At 41.1% G+C, this 16888-nt stretch overlaps 1 protein-coding gene across 1 annotated transcript in view; it reads left to right on the top strand.

The window, feature by feature from the left end:
* Nucleotides 1–16888, top strand: part of Sorcs3 (sortilin related VPS10 domain containing receptor 3) — a 627874-nt gene that overhangs the window by 542614 nt on the left and 68372 nt on the right. The window contains exon 14 of the mRNA XM_087907815.1: nucleotides 7577–7684. Coding sequence (XP_087763941.1) covers nucleotides 7577–7684 — 108 coding nt within the window. The remainder of the gene's footprint in view (nucleotides 1–7576; nucleotides 7685–16888) is intronic.

The raw sequence follows: 16888 nt of genomic DNA, 5'->3' as shown, positions 1-16888 counted from the left end.
TTCATTTTCTTTTTTTCCCCCTTATTTATTTATTTATAAGAATTTCCACTTCCTCCCCTCCTCCCAATACCCTCCCGCTCCCCCGACTCCCTCTCCTCCTCCCTCTCCAGTCCCATTTTCAAGACCCATTTCTATCTGTGGAAAGAACTGCCTTTTAAGGAGGGAGTGAGACTTGTACGAACAAAGAAGAATGTAAGTCTTTGAAACTTACTTATTTTAACCAAATGAGACATTGTTTCTTGGCTCGATCATTAGGTTGAGGTGGTAAATTCCCCATACACAAACAGATTAGCTAATTCCTTTCCTTCAAGTCTCCCGAGAAGAAAGTAGCAAGTGTGCCTGACCATCTCACTCCTCACTTTATCCTTGACCGTGGGATAAAGTCTGTGTGCTTCTTACTGCTTTTGAGAGCTTCCTGCAGAGAACTTTCCTGGTGCTGAGACTAGGAAGAGTTTATTGTTTGCTTTCTGATGGAGGAAAAGAAAGTCAGCCTCTATGGGCTGCAAGGGGAGCATGGTACCAAGAGATTAGAGAAGATTTCAACTTGTCTGATTGTTTTCTCTCAGAAACCTGTTCTTTTCTAATGAGAGGCAGAAAAGCGGTGGATATGGAGATGTGGTGGGTGGTGGGGAGGGACTGGGGGCAGCAGAGGGAGGGGGAGCTATAATCAGGATATATTGTAGGAGAAGAGAATCCGTTTTCAATTAAAAACAGAATCAAAACCAGAAATTTAGCCTTCCTTGCATTTGACCATGCAATCTGAGCTGTCAACGTTTCAGTCTAGAGACACACTTACTCTCAAAGGAACAACTTGTCTTGGTGGTCTTGGAGGAAAATGCCCAAGTTAGGAAAAAAATTGCTGAGAATCCACTTTAGGATCTGTAGTCAAGAACAACTACTATCACTCAAAATCTTCAATGAAAATTTGAGGTTATCAAGTTGAATGTAGCATTAATAGAAGCATTATACTTCAAGTGTAGAAAACCAAGTGTATTCACCATAAATAAATGGTAGAAGTCTACTGTGGGAGATATGCTAATAACCCTGAATTTGTCAATATCTAGTATAAAATAAATCAAGCGTCATGCACGTTGCATAAATATCACATGCCAAATTCATTTTTTAAAAATAAAATATGTGAAAATTTGTAGAGCCTACAAAATAATTATATTCTTATTGAATTTCCTCTTGTAAAGTGATACTGTTTGTTTACTTCTTCTAACGTAAAAATATTAAATATTATTTTTAAACTAAGCATTAAAGATTGTATTGTCTGCATTTAAAGGATGTTGATAGTAATGTTTCCTGAACTTAGACAGGGATGAAGATTTCTGTTTACGCCTGTCCATCAATATAGTTCTCAGGAGAAAAGGAATAATTTGTACTTGCAAGTGGATAAATGTCAGCTATTGAATGTGTCTGAGAAATTACTACAGCAAATAATGAATTCATTCAGAAATTGTCCTTTGTGTGTTTTCTTGAAGGCTATGGGAGTGTTTTGTAATGACTTGACCATGTCATTATCATCAATGTTTTCTTATGAAACGGTTGACTAATTTTTGCCTCTTTCAAGCTTTTGAAATCAAATACAGTTCCTTCTTTACTAGTAGATTCTAATTAAGCTGCAAACTCCAAGGCTAAAAGAAATGGCATATCTTAAGAAGAAGAAAGATTAAATGTCGCTTCATTATCATTTTCTCTTATGGATCTCAGACTGACATTATTTTCCATACAGATATATGCGTGCATAAATGCACAAATGAGAAGCGTTAGCTTACACAACATTACCCAAGGGTGTAGAGGTTCTCAGAATTAAGTAATAGCTACATTGCTTTGCAGAGAAAATAGGAGTCATAATTGAAAAACTGGGGTAACTATAGCTAGGCTTACAGGGCGTGCTGTTTCCTACAAATGGAAAGGAGAGGCAGCTGGATGAACACGAAGACAGACAGTATACAGATTGACCCATCCATCTATGACCATCTTGCTTTGGATGAATAGAGATCCGAGGCTAAGTGCTAATTTAGGTAAGCCCTCCACCAAGTATTGCCGCTGTGCCTTAGAAATACTAGAGGGAAATGAGCAATAGAGTCCCACTGAATTCAGTTTTCCAGGGAAAGCTCACAAGGGACAGGGTGCCTGGCTGACAGGTGGGCTGAGGTGCGATGATTTGCTGAGCCCAGACAGACTGTCCTGTTTCCCTTTGATGTTCTTGGAGTGAGAAAGGGAAACATCACTTTTTCTGTGTTCTTTTGTTCATCTATACACGACTTGGATACCAGTGCCTTGATTGTTCAGAGAAACATTTCCATGAGAACAATAGTTCTCATGGAATCTGTGCACACCTCTGAAAGGAGCATTGCATGTGTTGCTCAGAAGAACTTCCTGGTGGCCAACACAGCACCTCCCACATTTGCAGGGAAAGACAAGGAAAGAACGCTGATTCTAATCGACTATTCTGCTTCAAATGCTGTGCTGGTCTTGTAGAAAAAACTTGGGTTATTTTTGGAAAATTCCATTCTTCCTCTCATGTCAATACTATAAAATCAGAGACACACAAACTAGAAAAGGACCCGGGAAGTCATCTAGTCTAACATAATACCTGTTCTAGCAGACCATTTTGTGACACCGTAAGAGATTCAACATGCCAGGATAATAAACAAAGTGGAAACCACTTAGTGAATACTCAGTATAGAGTTCTTATCTTCTCCTACCATAGCTTTAGTTGTTCTCAACACTGAGCAACAGTGAACTGACTTAGGGTGTTTGCATATTGAATTTAGGTACATGCCGTTTTAGGATTGTGTAATTAGAAGGACATCCAGCTATTTTTTTTCTAGCCATTCTCGGTTTCCATGAATATCTAAATCTGCAGCTCAAGAAAATATGACCAGTTTGTTCATTTGCCCCACACATCTTCATCAATTGCTTGTTATAGACATCCAGCAGAACCACAGGACCAGGGACAGGACTGTGGAGGAGACAATGCGCATGAGGGCTTGCACTCAGAGTGTGACCATTAGATGCTTCTTTTCAGTAGCATCAGTGGGACAGGAAAGTGTGTTCCCTATTTCTCTCTGCAGTTTTAAAAACTGATGTGTCCATCATCCTGCTAACTACATGCTCTCCAAATTCATTCATGGACATTTTCTTGGTTTTTTGGTTTTTTGGTTTTTTTTGTAGTGAATAGTCAAGATATTCTTTCTAATATGTGGAAATCTCCTTACTAAAAGAATAAATTGAAATGAAATGATAATTAATTCATTAATTCAGTCTCTGTTCTTTTTTCTTTTCTTACCCCTGCTGTCTAAAATTTATGTAATCTGTTTCCAGGCCAGTTTGTTTTTCACCTTAAATCACACTAATTGGCAGGTCTTCAAAATAAAAGGGACTGGGATTGGAATTGAGCGTAGTGTTTAAGATACGGCAGAGGGATTGCTTCCTTCATCGTGCTTGTAGCCTAGAGGCACTTTTTAGGCTTTGTGGCTTGACCAGCTTTTGCGGTGTTACTATTCCGAGAATACTTAACTTGTGATTGACAAGGGATGCAGTCCCTTTTGTCTGAACTTATTATCTCGCTGGCTAATCTTACCCTGTCTTCAAGTGTACCACTTATTTTCTTTTCCACATCCTAACTATTTTTTCTTAAATATTCTATTATTTCATTTTATATGTATGGGTATTTTGCCTGCATATATGTCTACATTTCACATGTGTAGCTGGTGCCCAAAGAAGCCAGAAAAGTGCAGCAGATCCCTTGAAGCTAGAATTACAGATGGTTGTGAGCTCCCTTTGGGCACTGGGAATTGAAATGTCTTATGGAAGAGGAACCAATGGTCTTAAGTACTGAGACATCTTTCCATTCTCTAAATATTCTACTTTTAAGTTGACCCTACCTGATAAATCACGGCCCTACTCAGGAAGCCAGATCCATCTATCCAAAGTTATTCTTGATGATGACACAACATGGAGGACTCTAAAGCATCTGGACGTGGACCAAAACTTAAAATGGCAAACTAAATCCCCGTGTCCTCTGCACTTTCCACTTCTCTTCTTTGATTATTGAAATACCATCAACGGTATCTTCCATAACTTATTAATCACGTTTATTCAGACTGTATATATCTTACATCCAATGCTATTGACTTCACCTCTAAAAGTATCTAAAACCTTCTTTTGCTGTGTCTGTTCTCCATAGTAACCTTTAGTAACCATTTCTTATGCGGTCTTGCCATTCTTCTAATTCCGTCCACTTAGGGTTCTGACAATCTATTCACCACACAGATGTCTTTTAAAGTTTGGATCCCATCATATCTTTCATATTTTATCTGAAGACAAAGTCCTCTGCGACTGAATTCTGCTCTGTCTACCAACTCTACTTTCCCTTCTTCTCTAAGTAGTGACCATCTTTCTGCCCGGAGATCAGGTCCACCTCACAGTAGATGTTTCCTCTGTCACAGCCCTCCCCTCTGCATCTGCATATCTTCTTCTTTATTGACATTTCAGATCTCCAGTGATACCACTGCCTAGGGCTAGTGCTTTTAGTTACTAGCAAATCACTCTGCATTATCAGGACTCTTTTCTAACTCTTGTTTTTGTGTCAGTTTGCTGGCACATTGTTTGTCTCCTCAAATTAACTACAATTTCCACTGATGGTAGAGCCTTTCCCTTTCTCTCTTCTCTGGAGATATTGGTGAGGTGTTATAACTGAGGACACAGCCTGGTTGTAGAGTCATTACCTTACTCTCTTCTCTGGGGATACTGCTGAGGTGTAATGACTGAGAATACAGCCTGGTGGTAGGCCCATTCCCTTACTCTCATCTCTGGAGATACTGCTGTGGTATTATGACTGAGGACACAGTTAGCTCAGGCACATGAGATACATGAGCTATTTTATCCAGGACCTCATTTCGTTTTCTCTCTGTTTTCCTGTATTGCCATTATTTAGAGGTCATTCAGAATTTTTCTTTCTCCTTGACTATTGACAATCTTACTGGTTTCAATTTCACCTATAGACTTACTATAAGATTCCCAATTTCCTTGGCATGGACATTAATGAGCTATTGATAGGAGGAAGCAAATGAGACGCCCTTGGGGCTGGCATTCAGTGCAGTTATCTCTGAGTATTTATAAAGTCCCAACCATCTCTGATTCACAGTCCAGGCCCTACATTCTTATAGCAAGGACGTTAAGATTTCTATTATATTTCCTAATGTTTCTTTCAGGACTTAGATTTTGTTATATCTGTTTCTGCCTGAAACAGCCGAGTGTTAGAAAACACTCTTCTCTGGAAATACCCACACGGCAGAATTGTGGCCTTTCCAAGAATCCCCTTGGTTATAAATGGATGTCACTGGACTCCATTCTCACTGTGCCTCTGGAAACAGTGCACTTGCTTCCATTCTGGCATCCTGGCACCCCACGGGCCTAGGCTGCCTGTCCTTTCTGGGCTTGTCTTTAGGTGTGTGCTGCTATGCCATTCTTCCGTCTACCTGTGAGACATCCTTCCATGGAGGTTACTCCATACAGCAGGCCTCTAGTCTTCTACAGTTTCTCTCTCCACTTGCACTTAGCGCTGTCTGGAAGCGTCTGTCGTGATTCTGAGGAGTATGATGTGACCTCATCATCTGTCTCACGGTGTCTTCTCTGTATGAAGTAAAAATAGCTGCCCCTATGCCCTGCTGGTGGATACATGAAAAGAGGGCACCTCTCATCTCGAGATACCTGTGGCATCCACTGAAGCCCGCTCTGTACATGTTGCTAACTAATCTTTATCAGTGAGGAAATTCTTGGTGAAGGAAGGAGAGAGGCCTTGAGCTCATGTTGGCATTATTCCGTGGAGATAGCAACTGATCTGTTTAGAGTCATATCAACAAACAGGCTTGAAAAGGAGAAATCATAAAGCCTATGATATTTTTCCTTAACCCCGGGACCTACCAAACAGAGGCAACTAGTTAGTGGCCACAGGAATTTCTAAAACTATCTTTATTGTTGTTGGAAATTCTGAGCTACAAAAGCGAGGAATCTGGACTCATGCTATTTTCACAGCAGTTCAGGTCTCCAAACCTTCCTCTGCACTAACTTAGCTTTCAACTTAATCTTAAAAAAGGCTGAATTAACTGAGCCCTTAAAGTTCAAGATGATAATTTAGGAATTCACAAAAGCTTCTTAACAGTGTGATCTCTTTTCTTTTATGACTGTGGATCAAGGTATACCATCAGCCTAAACATTGTTGTCAGGTTGACTGCCCTAGATAGGTTAGAACATTGTCCCCAGCACTATTTTTAATCTGTGTATTTAGAAAAAAATAAGATAGGAACACAGAGGGGAGTAACAGTAGAATAGAGAGATTAAAAAGTAAACACAGACGGGGTGGAGTGACTTTCTGTTCACGGAGAAGGTAATTCCTAGAACCAGTGTATGGGAGTCAATTAAAATCATACTGCAGAAATTGAGTGGATTCTCTGAAAGAGGGCCTTTTACATTCCTTTCCTCCTCTATGCATCTGTCAGTCTAGTGCTTCCGTAGCCCTGATAAATATCAGGGCGATGAAGATGAATGGAAGAGTCCTTGTCCTCAAAATGATCACAGTTCGTAAGAGTCAGACACATTTCCTGAAATGATGGATAACAGAAAGAAAGAAGCATGTAACAAAGATTCATATGTGAGGTGTCAAGGGGTCATTCAAAGAATAAAATGGTTATGTTTCCTATTCTCTGAGAGGTTAAAATCCTGAATATAGGAGAAGGACCATATGTAGAAGGGGCTCAAAGTCTTAAATTTTGTATGTAGAGAAGATTTAGAAACCCGACAGGACAAGAAGGATTCTTGAGGGTGAAGAAGCCAAGGATACATCTTTGGGCTGTGTCCTCTGCTTAAATTGAGGTGTAGAGAGGTCCTTGATATGATCAAGAAGGAGAGGGAAGCAAGCACATGGAATCGCTAGCAGCATCCTTTAAAGAGGTGTGTGCTCGGCATCCACAGAGGACCAGGCTAGTCTTTTATCCTTGGACAAAAGATGGAGCAGGACATCTCATAGCAGTTCAGACACACACTAGCCATGCCTACAAGCCTTTTAAAGTGACATTGGAAGGTGGAAGAGTCTCAGCATCCATTTCGAGAAAATAGGAAATTGCTTTTCTTGAAGTTTGATTTGAAAGACACACATACGCCCTTCCTATAGGGCACACCCACACTCCTCAATTTATCTGTGTCAAAAACTCCAAGGGCTGAATTGATTGTACTGTAAATTGAACCTTCGGTTTCATTCTTAGTATTTGAAATGTGACACTTCGTCTGCTGAGACCTTTTGTGCACACATATACGTGTATGTGTGTATGTATGTGTGTGTTTCCTCAAGTCTAATGTGCTGAAATATTTCTATAGGTTTGAATCCATTTCTGCCTCTTCTGGTAAAAGCAAGGTTAATCAAATCTTATAATATTGGGAGATGTTGTTGATTAGGTATTGTTAATCCACATTGCCAGATAGGAAACTTTAATAATGTAAAATAAGGTGGTCGAAGACTACAACTATATTTTCAACTGTGTCCTCCATGTATTTGTTTCTGCCTCAGGGTGAGTTTTGATGAGGGCCACTCCTGGAGCAGATACGGTTTCACGTTGCTGCCTCTCTTTGTGGATGGGGCATTGGTGGAGGCAGGAGTCGAGACCCACATCATGACGTGAGTACTTTTTACTGTGGCAGAGAAGAAGATGAGGACCTCAGTTCTCCTTCATCTGCTGGCTCGGGATTTCCCTGGGGAAATAATAACAAATCATTTCTTCTCAGGGCCAGAGTTCCCTCATCTATAAAATGGAAATTGTTCCTATTTGCACTCGACAACCCACATAGCTGCCAACAGGTCGCAGATGCCAATTGACTTGTGAAATTTCTGACAGAATTTAAAGACAAGGAAGCTTTCCCCATACCTCAAACTCAACAACGTAGAAAGTTAAGTCTGTGATGTATTTGAGAGATTTGGCATTCCCATGTTAGTGTCTGCTCAGTGTCCATCTAGGATCCAGTCTAAAACAATGGTCAGAATTGAAAGACCGGATGCCAGCTGCTGCACAGAACTGCTACAGCTCAACCTAGGTAGGAAGTAGAACACATCTGTGACTGATAGCTTTAAGTTGGGCTTGTGTTACAATACAACTTTTCTGGAGACACAGGAAAAATAAAACATTGATGGTACCTACTGTGTGCCAGATAGTATACAAATCGACAATCCAGAAAAAAATCCCTACTTTATCCTGTTACTTAAATAAATAAGATGAACAAATACTCTGCTTCGGAACCCAGAATACTGTGTTGGACATTCACATTTTCGTCAGGAGTTCCAGGAATGAATAAAATACTAAGGCCACTTCTATTCTGTACTTCAAACACTTGTTTGAAGATTTAGGTCCATGAGCTGACTTTTACAAATTATTACCCATCCTTCACTGACTCAGTAGGCATAAAACAGAAAGCTTCTATCTTTGTAGGACCTCCCTTAATGTGACTCAGTGCAAAGGTTGGGTCCTGGTTGTAAGTTCTACGGGGCATAAATACCTGGATTCAAGAAGCTGGTTAAGCTGCCTCCTAACTGCATTCAAGCCAGAGTTCATTGTTTTTCCACTTAAAGTCTGATGTGGCTCTAGAATTTTGACCAGTGGCCCCAAATTGAGCCATTCTTCATTTTTCCTTTTGTCGAGAGACTTGACTATTTTGCTTATCTTTAGCTCATAACCTAAGGTATTCTGTATGCTCTTTTGTGAGACCTATTTGTACTAATTGCATGATTCTGCTGGGCAGGACTTTGAATGATACCATAGGCAGATGACTCTCTCCATGGCTTCGTGTTCTCTGGACTAAGGCTGCACTTCAAATGTTGTGTCCACATAATCTTAAATCTTAATATTTTCCCCCTTCATGTGGAGTTGAGCTTGTTATGGGTATGAAGGGAGACTGAACTCAGAACCAAATTACTTCCTGAATGACTGAGATAGTGTTTTGTTGTCTTTCCTTTCCATGAGTATTGCTGGGTCCTAATGTCTTTCTTGGGAGAGGAGGATGAAAAGGCATGACGTCAATGACCACAGGGACAGGGAGTCAGGTAGAACTTACAGCAGACTCATTTATTTAACAATGAGGAAAAACTTACATACTGGTGCGGGATAATTGTCCGTATTCTGTCAACCATGTTTTAAATAAACACTGATTGGTCAGGCAGGAAGTATAGGCGGGTCAACTGGACAGGAAGTAGAGGCAGGGCAATGAGAACAGGAGAATTCTAGGAAGTAGGAAGCCCATTCCTCCCAGTCCTGCCCAGATCACCAAAGAAGCAAGATGTGACCTACCCCGCCAAAAAAGGTACTGAGCCATGTGGCTAATATTGATAAGAATAATGGGTTAATATAAGTTACAAGACTGAACAAGAAGACTAAGCTAAGGGGGCAATCAGTTATAACTAATGCAGAATCTCTGTGTGATTTTCTTTGGGGTTTACCGGCTGTAGGAACTGGGCAGGACAGAAACCCCAACTATCAGGCCCTTCATGTTACAATATACCCTCCCAGCACCCAGACATTCTGCTCCGTTGACAGTTGGCATTTCTTTCATGCTCATCTCTCCTTTTGGCCTGGTAGGTCTTAACGTGAAGATGTGCCAAAGAAAGAGCTCAGCAGAGCTTTTGTACCATGTCTGTCTTGCTTATAAAGATGCTTCAAATATGCAGCATGGTTATTTCATATAAGAGATGGGGAGTGAAAAGCTTGTCTAATGAAATTAAGATGGATCTTAGAAGCATTCATGCAAACGAACGACCAATTTTTAGTTCTTGTTTTAAATTTTTTAAAAAAGATTTTGCTTATTATTTAAGAACTACATACTTGAATATAGTGTGTTTTGATTATAGCCACTCCTCGCTCCTCTCATCCAATTTTCCACGATTGCCCTACACACATCTCTCCCAACTTCATGTCTTCTACTTTTTCCTCTTCATTCTTTAAAATAGAATTCACCGTGTCCACTTGGTGCTGCCTGTATGTCTGTGGGTATAAGGCCATCCACTGGTGAACAGGAAACCTACTAGGAGCCACATCTACCAGGAGACACATTACTGAGGAAAACTGACTGTCCCTCTACTAGCAGCTCTCCTACTGCCTTGTAGTCTCTTACTTAGTGCGGGCCTGTGAGTCATGCAGGAATGTCAGCTGGGTTGATCTTGTGCGCGTCTTCATGTAGGCTTCCACAGCTGTTGAGAGTTTTAGAAGACACTAATTCTCAATAGTCTTCTAAGTCCTCTGGCTCTTAAAATTTTTCTACTCCCCTATTCTTTGATGTTCCCTGATAATTGTGTGTGTGTGTGTGTGTGTGTGTGTGTGTGTGTGCGTGTATGAGAGAGAGAAAGAGAGAGAGAGAGAGAGAGAGAGAGAGAGAGAGAGGGTCCCATTTGGGGAATCAGTTTTCCATAGTCCCCAGTTCTCTTCACTTTGAACAGTTGTATTCTCTATGCTAACCTCCATTCACTGCAAAAAGAAGGGTTATCTATCGGTATAAAATTAAATGTTTTTAAGGCAGTTAGCTACTATATCTACTACTACTATTAGTTAGCTACTATATCTACTACTAGCAACTCATAGTAGTAACTTCTCCTTTGAGGTGTGCCTGTGACCTCTCCAGCCAAGAATTCTTGGCTAGGTTCAGAGCACTAGGCCTGAGTTCCCTTCTATTTTGTAGACCTTTAATGTAATCAGAGAGATGTCGGGTGCAGCTATGATATTTGTATCATTATTGGACAAATGAGAATATCTTTACAGGCCATTAATTATTATAGTATACAGTGTTCATAGCTGGATAAGAGTTTTCTACTTTGGAAGCCTGTATAACAGCTTCTGGCACTTTGAATTCTTACCATCAGAAACATCTTCCCTCACAGGAACTTAACTTAATCTCTCCGCCCCCTCCCGTGTGTGTGTGTGTGTGTGTGTGTGTGTGTGTGTGTGTGTGTGTGTGTGTGTGTTGTGACGTTCTCACATTCTTATGCTCACTTATGCTCACCTCCTGGCTTAGGAACCAAAGTGTCCCCTGATGACTAGTGGAATGGTTACCAGGAGGCTCTGGCTGTTTCCATTTCAGATTTGAAAAAAAAAACAAAAACAAAACTTTATACCCAACTGGTTTACTAGTGTTTTACTGTCACAGAATGAAAATAGAATTCAAAGTTACATATTCTTCTGGAATTGTGAGAATAAGGAGTAGATTTGGGGACAAGGGTTCTTCTCCTAGCCATTGAATCTTACTAATGAAACAGGACACTTGAATTCTGTGAACTCACTGTTAACCTCATTAAAATATAATGGTGGTCAAGGATAAGAAGGCTACAGTGTGATACTATTGCTTTTCTATTTTGATTTGCAGAATTTATCTGTTTAATACTTTATTCATTTAAATTACTTCATGAGTGCAATACAGATTCTGTTGGATCTTTGAAGATAAAAAGGTGAATGCAATCCTTTCTTTTTAAGGGAATTTCAGGATGCAAGTGTAGGTACACTAGTCGTTAGGGCAGAGGCTCCTAGATCAGGACTGGCTTGATTTTCCCAATACCTGTAACTGAAATGAAGCAGGTAAATATGCAGGCGTAGAAAACATCCTGACAGAGGTAATCTAGACCCAGAAAGCAAACAACACATATGTTATCTGTTGCATGTAGGTTTACCTTTGGAGGTTTAGATTTCTGTGTAGAACTTGGAGTTAGAAAGGTAGAAAGATATCATTGGAGAAGGGAAGGAGGAGGAAGAGCTAAAGGAGGAAGGAGATCAAGAATACTGGTGTAAAGTGGGGAAGGGGACTAATTTAAGGGGAAGATTTATGTGGTAAGAGAGATGGGAGGGTAAATCAGATGGTGTGGGATAAACAGTAGTTTATTTGAAAGGCCACATGGAGTTCTACTGTTTTATAAGCTTTCTAAAAACTCCTTATATACTTAAATCTTTTTTTTAGGTAATTATGATGCTCCTCTTAGAAGCCATAGCTTATATTAAAAAGAAAAGCCCAGTACCTGGCATAGGTCACCCCTCTGTGAGTTATTGGTCAGGGAATCCCAGAGACTACAAAAATAATACTCCTGGGAATTCTGTCATGCAAAGATTAGGATCTAACAGTAGGCAATTATGTGCCTGGTGCTTAGGTTAGAATCTAACTAGTTAATCTACTCTCTGAGCAGGGTTGTGTGTGTGGAAACAGCGAAGTGCCAACAGAATGGCATGAGGGTACAGCAGGGCATGTGGTGGATGAGAACCCTATGGGGAATGGTTTCTGGTTATCTCCTGGGAGAAACTGCCCAGTTCTTCACTGTTTATCCGCTGGAGAATATGCATGGGGGAGACAAGATAATGCCTCGCGCAGAGATCTGTGATTTGCTTGCTTGTATTGCACATTTTTTCTATTGCCACTTCAAGCGTTGTTATTTCAACATCTCCCTGGTAACCTTGACAGCAGCCATCTAGTCTGGCTTAATTCACAATGAAATGTGACCATTCTTATTACTTATGGCTGAGGATACATGGGATGATTGACATGCCCGTGTGCCTACTGTAGTCTCAGGTGGAAGTTCTTGAGATGATGACGTGCCTGTGGATGCTAGAACGCTTGGCCGCATTGGTCCTCTACTGTTATGAAAGGTTGTTTACCTTCCAAAATAACAAACACCTTGAGGAGAACTCTTTTTCTTTTTGCTCAGCTGAGGAATCAGATGGAAAATCTTCTTTCCCACATCCTCAGTAATGCACTTAGTTTCCTTACTAATATGAAAATTTGGGACCAATGGACTGTTATTTAGCTAATCTTTTACAGGGACTGCGGAGAACTAGGCAGTCTCTCTGAAAAAAGACATCTAGGGCAAGAACAGTAGAATTTCTCTTGAAAAATCTCAGTTCCTTCTAGGAGTAGACAGCAAAGCACCTGGAGAGATTTTAGCCTAATTTTTAAAGATCCAGTCATGGTTTGCAGCCAGTTTGCATACACCCTTCCCCTTCGCTGGGCCCGATAATGCCTTGAGGTGCTTTCTCGAATATGATTTCATTGGAATCCCCAGAATCCTGCAGTGTAGATAAGATTATCATCACTGAGCAAGTGAGTATGCTGAAGCTCGGGGAAATGTTCAAGACAGACAACATAAGAGCAAGGACTTTGGGCACAAATAAAGGAAGATACTAGAAATCTTTAAGGCTTGTCCAGCAAGGAAGCACTATGGTTCATAGGAAAGTGTTGGGATGTTAATGACTTAGTATGTGTTGATGACTTGCTCTCTGTGCTCACCCTTCCTAAGCCAAAGAAGATCTGTCCCTGAATTTTAATTCACAGTATGTTTGAAAAAGAATATGATGAAAGCTTGAAAGAATTAAGGACTAATTAAAAGGCAAGATGTGAGGCAAATTGTACTTGCCATTGGATATCAAACAAGTGATGAAAGGCAGAATAGTTACAAAGGGTTTCCTGGCTGTGCAGAGAGACGGGGATCAGTCATTACAGGTGGATGGCACAGTCTGAGCAAACAGGGAGGAGTAGGAATGTGCCTGGCCTGTCAAAAAGAAGCTGCAAAGAAGGAAAGGCTACAAATGCCTTCAGCAAATTGGCTAGAGCCCACTGTCTTGCTGACTCCCTTTGTAAATCCCACTCTAATTGGCATAAATCTCTGGTCCATTGTTCTACTAGCAGAACTAATAGCTAAAGTGAAGGGGACCGATAACATTTTGCCTAGAAAATTATGCAAACCCCAAAGCTACAGACGTTTGAATAGAAGCAAAGACCTTTCCACTTAAGAGCCGGTAGCCTCATGCTCAGCCGGGAACATACCCTTAAGTATATATAGCCAGAGCAGGATGCAAAGGCGCAGATCTAAGCTGTAAATGCATTGCTTAGCATCTAGTAACTGCATCCGATGAAGTCTCTGGAAATGAACCAGAGCTGTTCCCATTGATCTGTTTTTCAATTCTCTGTTGTTTGCTAGAAGAGCCTGATTTTACTTTGCCCAAAGTAAGTCATTCGAGTAATCACCAAATCCAGCGAAACCCCTCAGTCATAGCTTTTCATGCTGTGGCTTGATTCCCATTCTCTAGTTTATCACTGGACTTCTCACCACTCAGAGACCTAGCTTCCGTTTGGGGCAAGGCACTGAAGAGCTGAAAACTGGTATACCGGGGCTTCCGTATCACACTGCAGGCTGGCAACAGCCTGAAATGAAAACAGTTGTGCCAACCAACAGATTTCCATCTGTACTTAATAAAAGTCCATCTCGAGATACAGTACTCACCATGAACCCTTGCTCAACATTCGTTTGGAGTCCAGTTTCCTCACCTGGATGTGAGGACAAAGAGAAACAAACCCCACCAAGGGTCATTAGATCATTACGGCTCCAGAGATGGCTATGTTGGCAAAGTACTTAAACTGTAAGTGCAAAGACCTAAGCTTGATTTCAAGAACCCACATAAATAGCCAGGTAAGAGACGCTGCTCATGAAATCCCAGTATACAAGAGGCTGATAAAGGAGACCCCTTGGGCCTCACTGGCTAGCTGTCCTAGACTACTTCGGTATTTAAAGGTACATAAGATCCTATCTTAAAATACAAACAAACAGAAAAGGTTGATTGAGCATGAGGAATAGTGCTTGAGGTTTTTGTCTCCAGCTTTGACATGCATGTACATACCTTTACTGCAGCCAGTAAAGAAGTCAGGCTTTGCTGGCTCTGGTGTTTCTGTTGCAGTGAGTCAGCTGCCCCAGTTCATTTCATGAAGATAGGCACAGACAGCAGAGAAGAATAGAAATCAGTGGGTGCCAATCAAAACTCACTATGAAAAAATAATCTAATTTCAGTTTTCATGTGCCATAAATATAATTTCTCTTTAGTTTCCACTGTTTTTAACATTTAAAGCGTTGTGGGCTAATTAAAACAAATGCATCCCGTCCAAATGAGAAGCAGAAGGAGGGAGAACATGAGCAAGGAAGTCAGGATCAGATGGAATCTTCCTCCGACGAGGGATGGAAATTGAGACAGAGACCCACATTGGAGCACTGGACTGAGCCCCCAAGGTCCAAATGAGGAGCAGAAGGAGGGAGAACATGAACAAGGAAGTCAGGACTGCGAGGGGTGCGTTCACCCACTGATACAAGGGAACTGATCTAATGAGAGCTCACCAAGGCCAGCTGGACTGGGACTGAACGAGCATGTGATCAAACCGGATTCTCTGAATGTGGCTGACATGGGGGCTGTCTGAGAAGCCATTGATAATGTCACTGGGACTTGTTTTGTCTGCATGTACTGGCTGTTGGGGATCCTAGTCTGTTTGGATGCTCACCTTCCTAGACCTGGAGGGAGGGGGGAGGAACTTGAACTTCCCACAGGGGAGGAAACCCTGACTGCTCTTAGGACTGGAGAGGGAGGAGGAGGAGTGGGGGAGGAAGTGGAAATTTTTATAAATTAATAAAAAAAAATGCATCCCGCAGGTTGTGCTGTGACCCCGTATAAGAATGCATTTCGTCCAGGCTGATTCCTTTAGAAACATCTCTGTCTTGGACAGTGCTGGATTCAGGCTTCTCCCTAAGAGGTTCCTGTGCTATACTAAAGGCATGGCCTCTACCTCTAGTGTTTTTAAGAAATGATTGGCTAATGAGGACATTTTTCCCCCTCAGTGCACTTACCCATCTATGGGTGTGTAGACTGATGGCTCTTTAGATGGTGAAGGGATGTAAGAAGAGGGATGTAATTGGATGCAGTAGGACTGGGGTGTGTGCTCTAACATGCTACCCTGCCTCTAGCTCCTCTTGCTTATTCTCTATGTGGTCCACTAGGAAATAAATGACTTGTTCATCCAGCACACCTATCTGTAGTGCTGTACTTTTTGCCTCAAAACAGGTCTCAAAATAATTGAACTCACCTGCTGTAGACCGAAGACCCTGCATGCACAAGCCGAAGTAGCGCTTTTGTCTCCAGCATCATTTCCCTTAGCTGACTTCTCAGTGTCCTGCCTAGAAGTTGCTTCTTCTGATATGTCTCCTACACCATACTGAAAATACACTCTCTAGGAAGTGACTGAGAATCTGCCTCATTTCTTCTTTCAAAGCTTAGTTAGTGAAGTCCTTTCCCTTTCCCTGCTTGTTTTTAAGACAGTTTTACTCTGTACACCGGGATGTCTTGGACTAAAATTTACTATGGAACCGAAGTTGAATTTTAACTCGCAGCAATACTCCAGCTTTAGCGTCTCAAATTCTGGGATGATAAACAGTGGCTACCATATTTATTCAAGCGCCTCACATCTAAAAGACTTTGCAGCTTTGAAGCCACATGTTTAGAGTCTAAGTATGTACTAGAGTCACATGGCAAACACCTTGGCTGGGACGTGACCATGCCTGTTTCGCCCTCACTCCAGTGGGCTCATTTCAGCACAGTACTCTGAAGTTGTCCTCCTGGCTTCGGGAAGATTTGAAATTTGGATTTCGCATTTATAATTACATAACTACTTTATGCTTTGTTCAATATCATTTTATAAATCCAGAAAAATGTAGAGATTAGCTCCTGGGAACCTGTTCAATTATCACTTCAAATTGATGAAAGTCATTTTGTTGTCACTTGGGATTTAGAGGTGACTTTATTACTGTCCATCTCAGATCCATTCTGCTTACTGTTCCCACAGACACTTCTAGAATAAGTGCTGAAGCTTTTGATACTTAACTGTATGCATGGTATTGAGTTATGTATTTTTATACTTTTGGGTAGTTTCAGTGAGTGTGTGCCCACATTGTTTTATGTATTTTTAAAGTGTATATAATTCAAATAGGCAATAGCAGCAATTTATATTCCTATTTCTATCATTATTGCCTAACTTAGGGGCCGTCCATGTG

This window comes from Myodes glareolus, chromosome 7 (genome assembly GCF_982192425.1).
Source record: "Myodes glareolus chromosome 7, mMyoGla1.1, whole genome shotgun sequence".
Taxonomy (NCBI): Eukaryota; Metazoa; Chordata; class Mammalia; order Rodentia; family Cricetidae; genus Myodes; species Myodes glareolus.
Note: the sequence above shows the minus strand (reverse complement) of the source record. Positions and strands in the feature narration are given on the sequence as shown.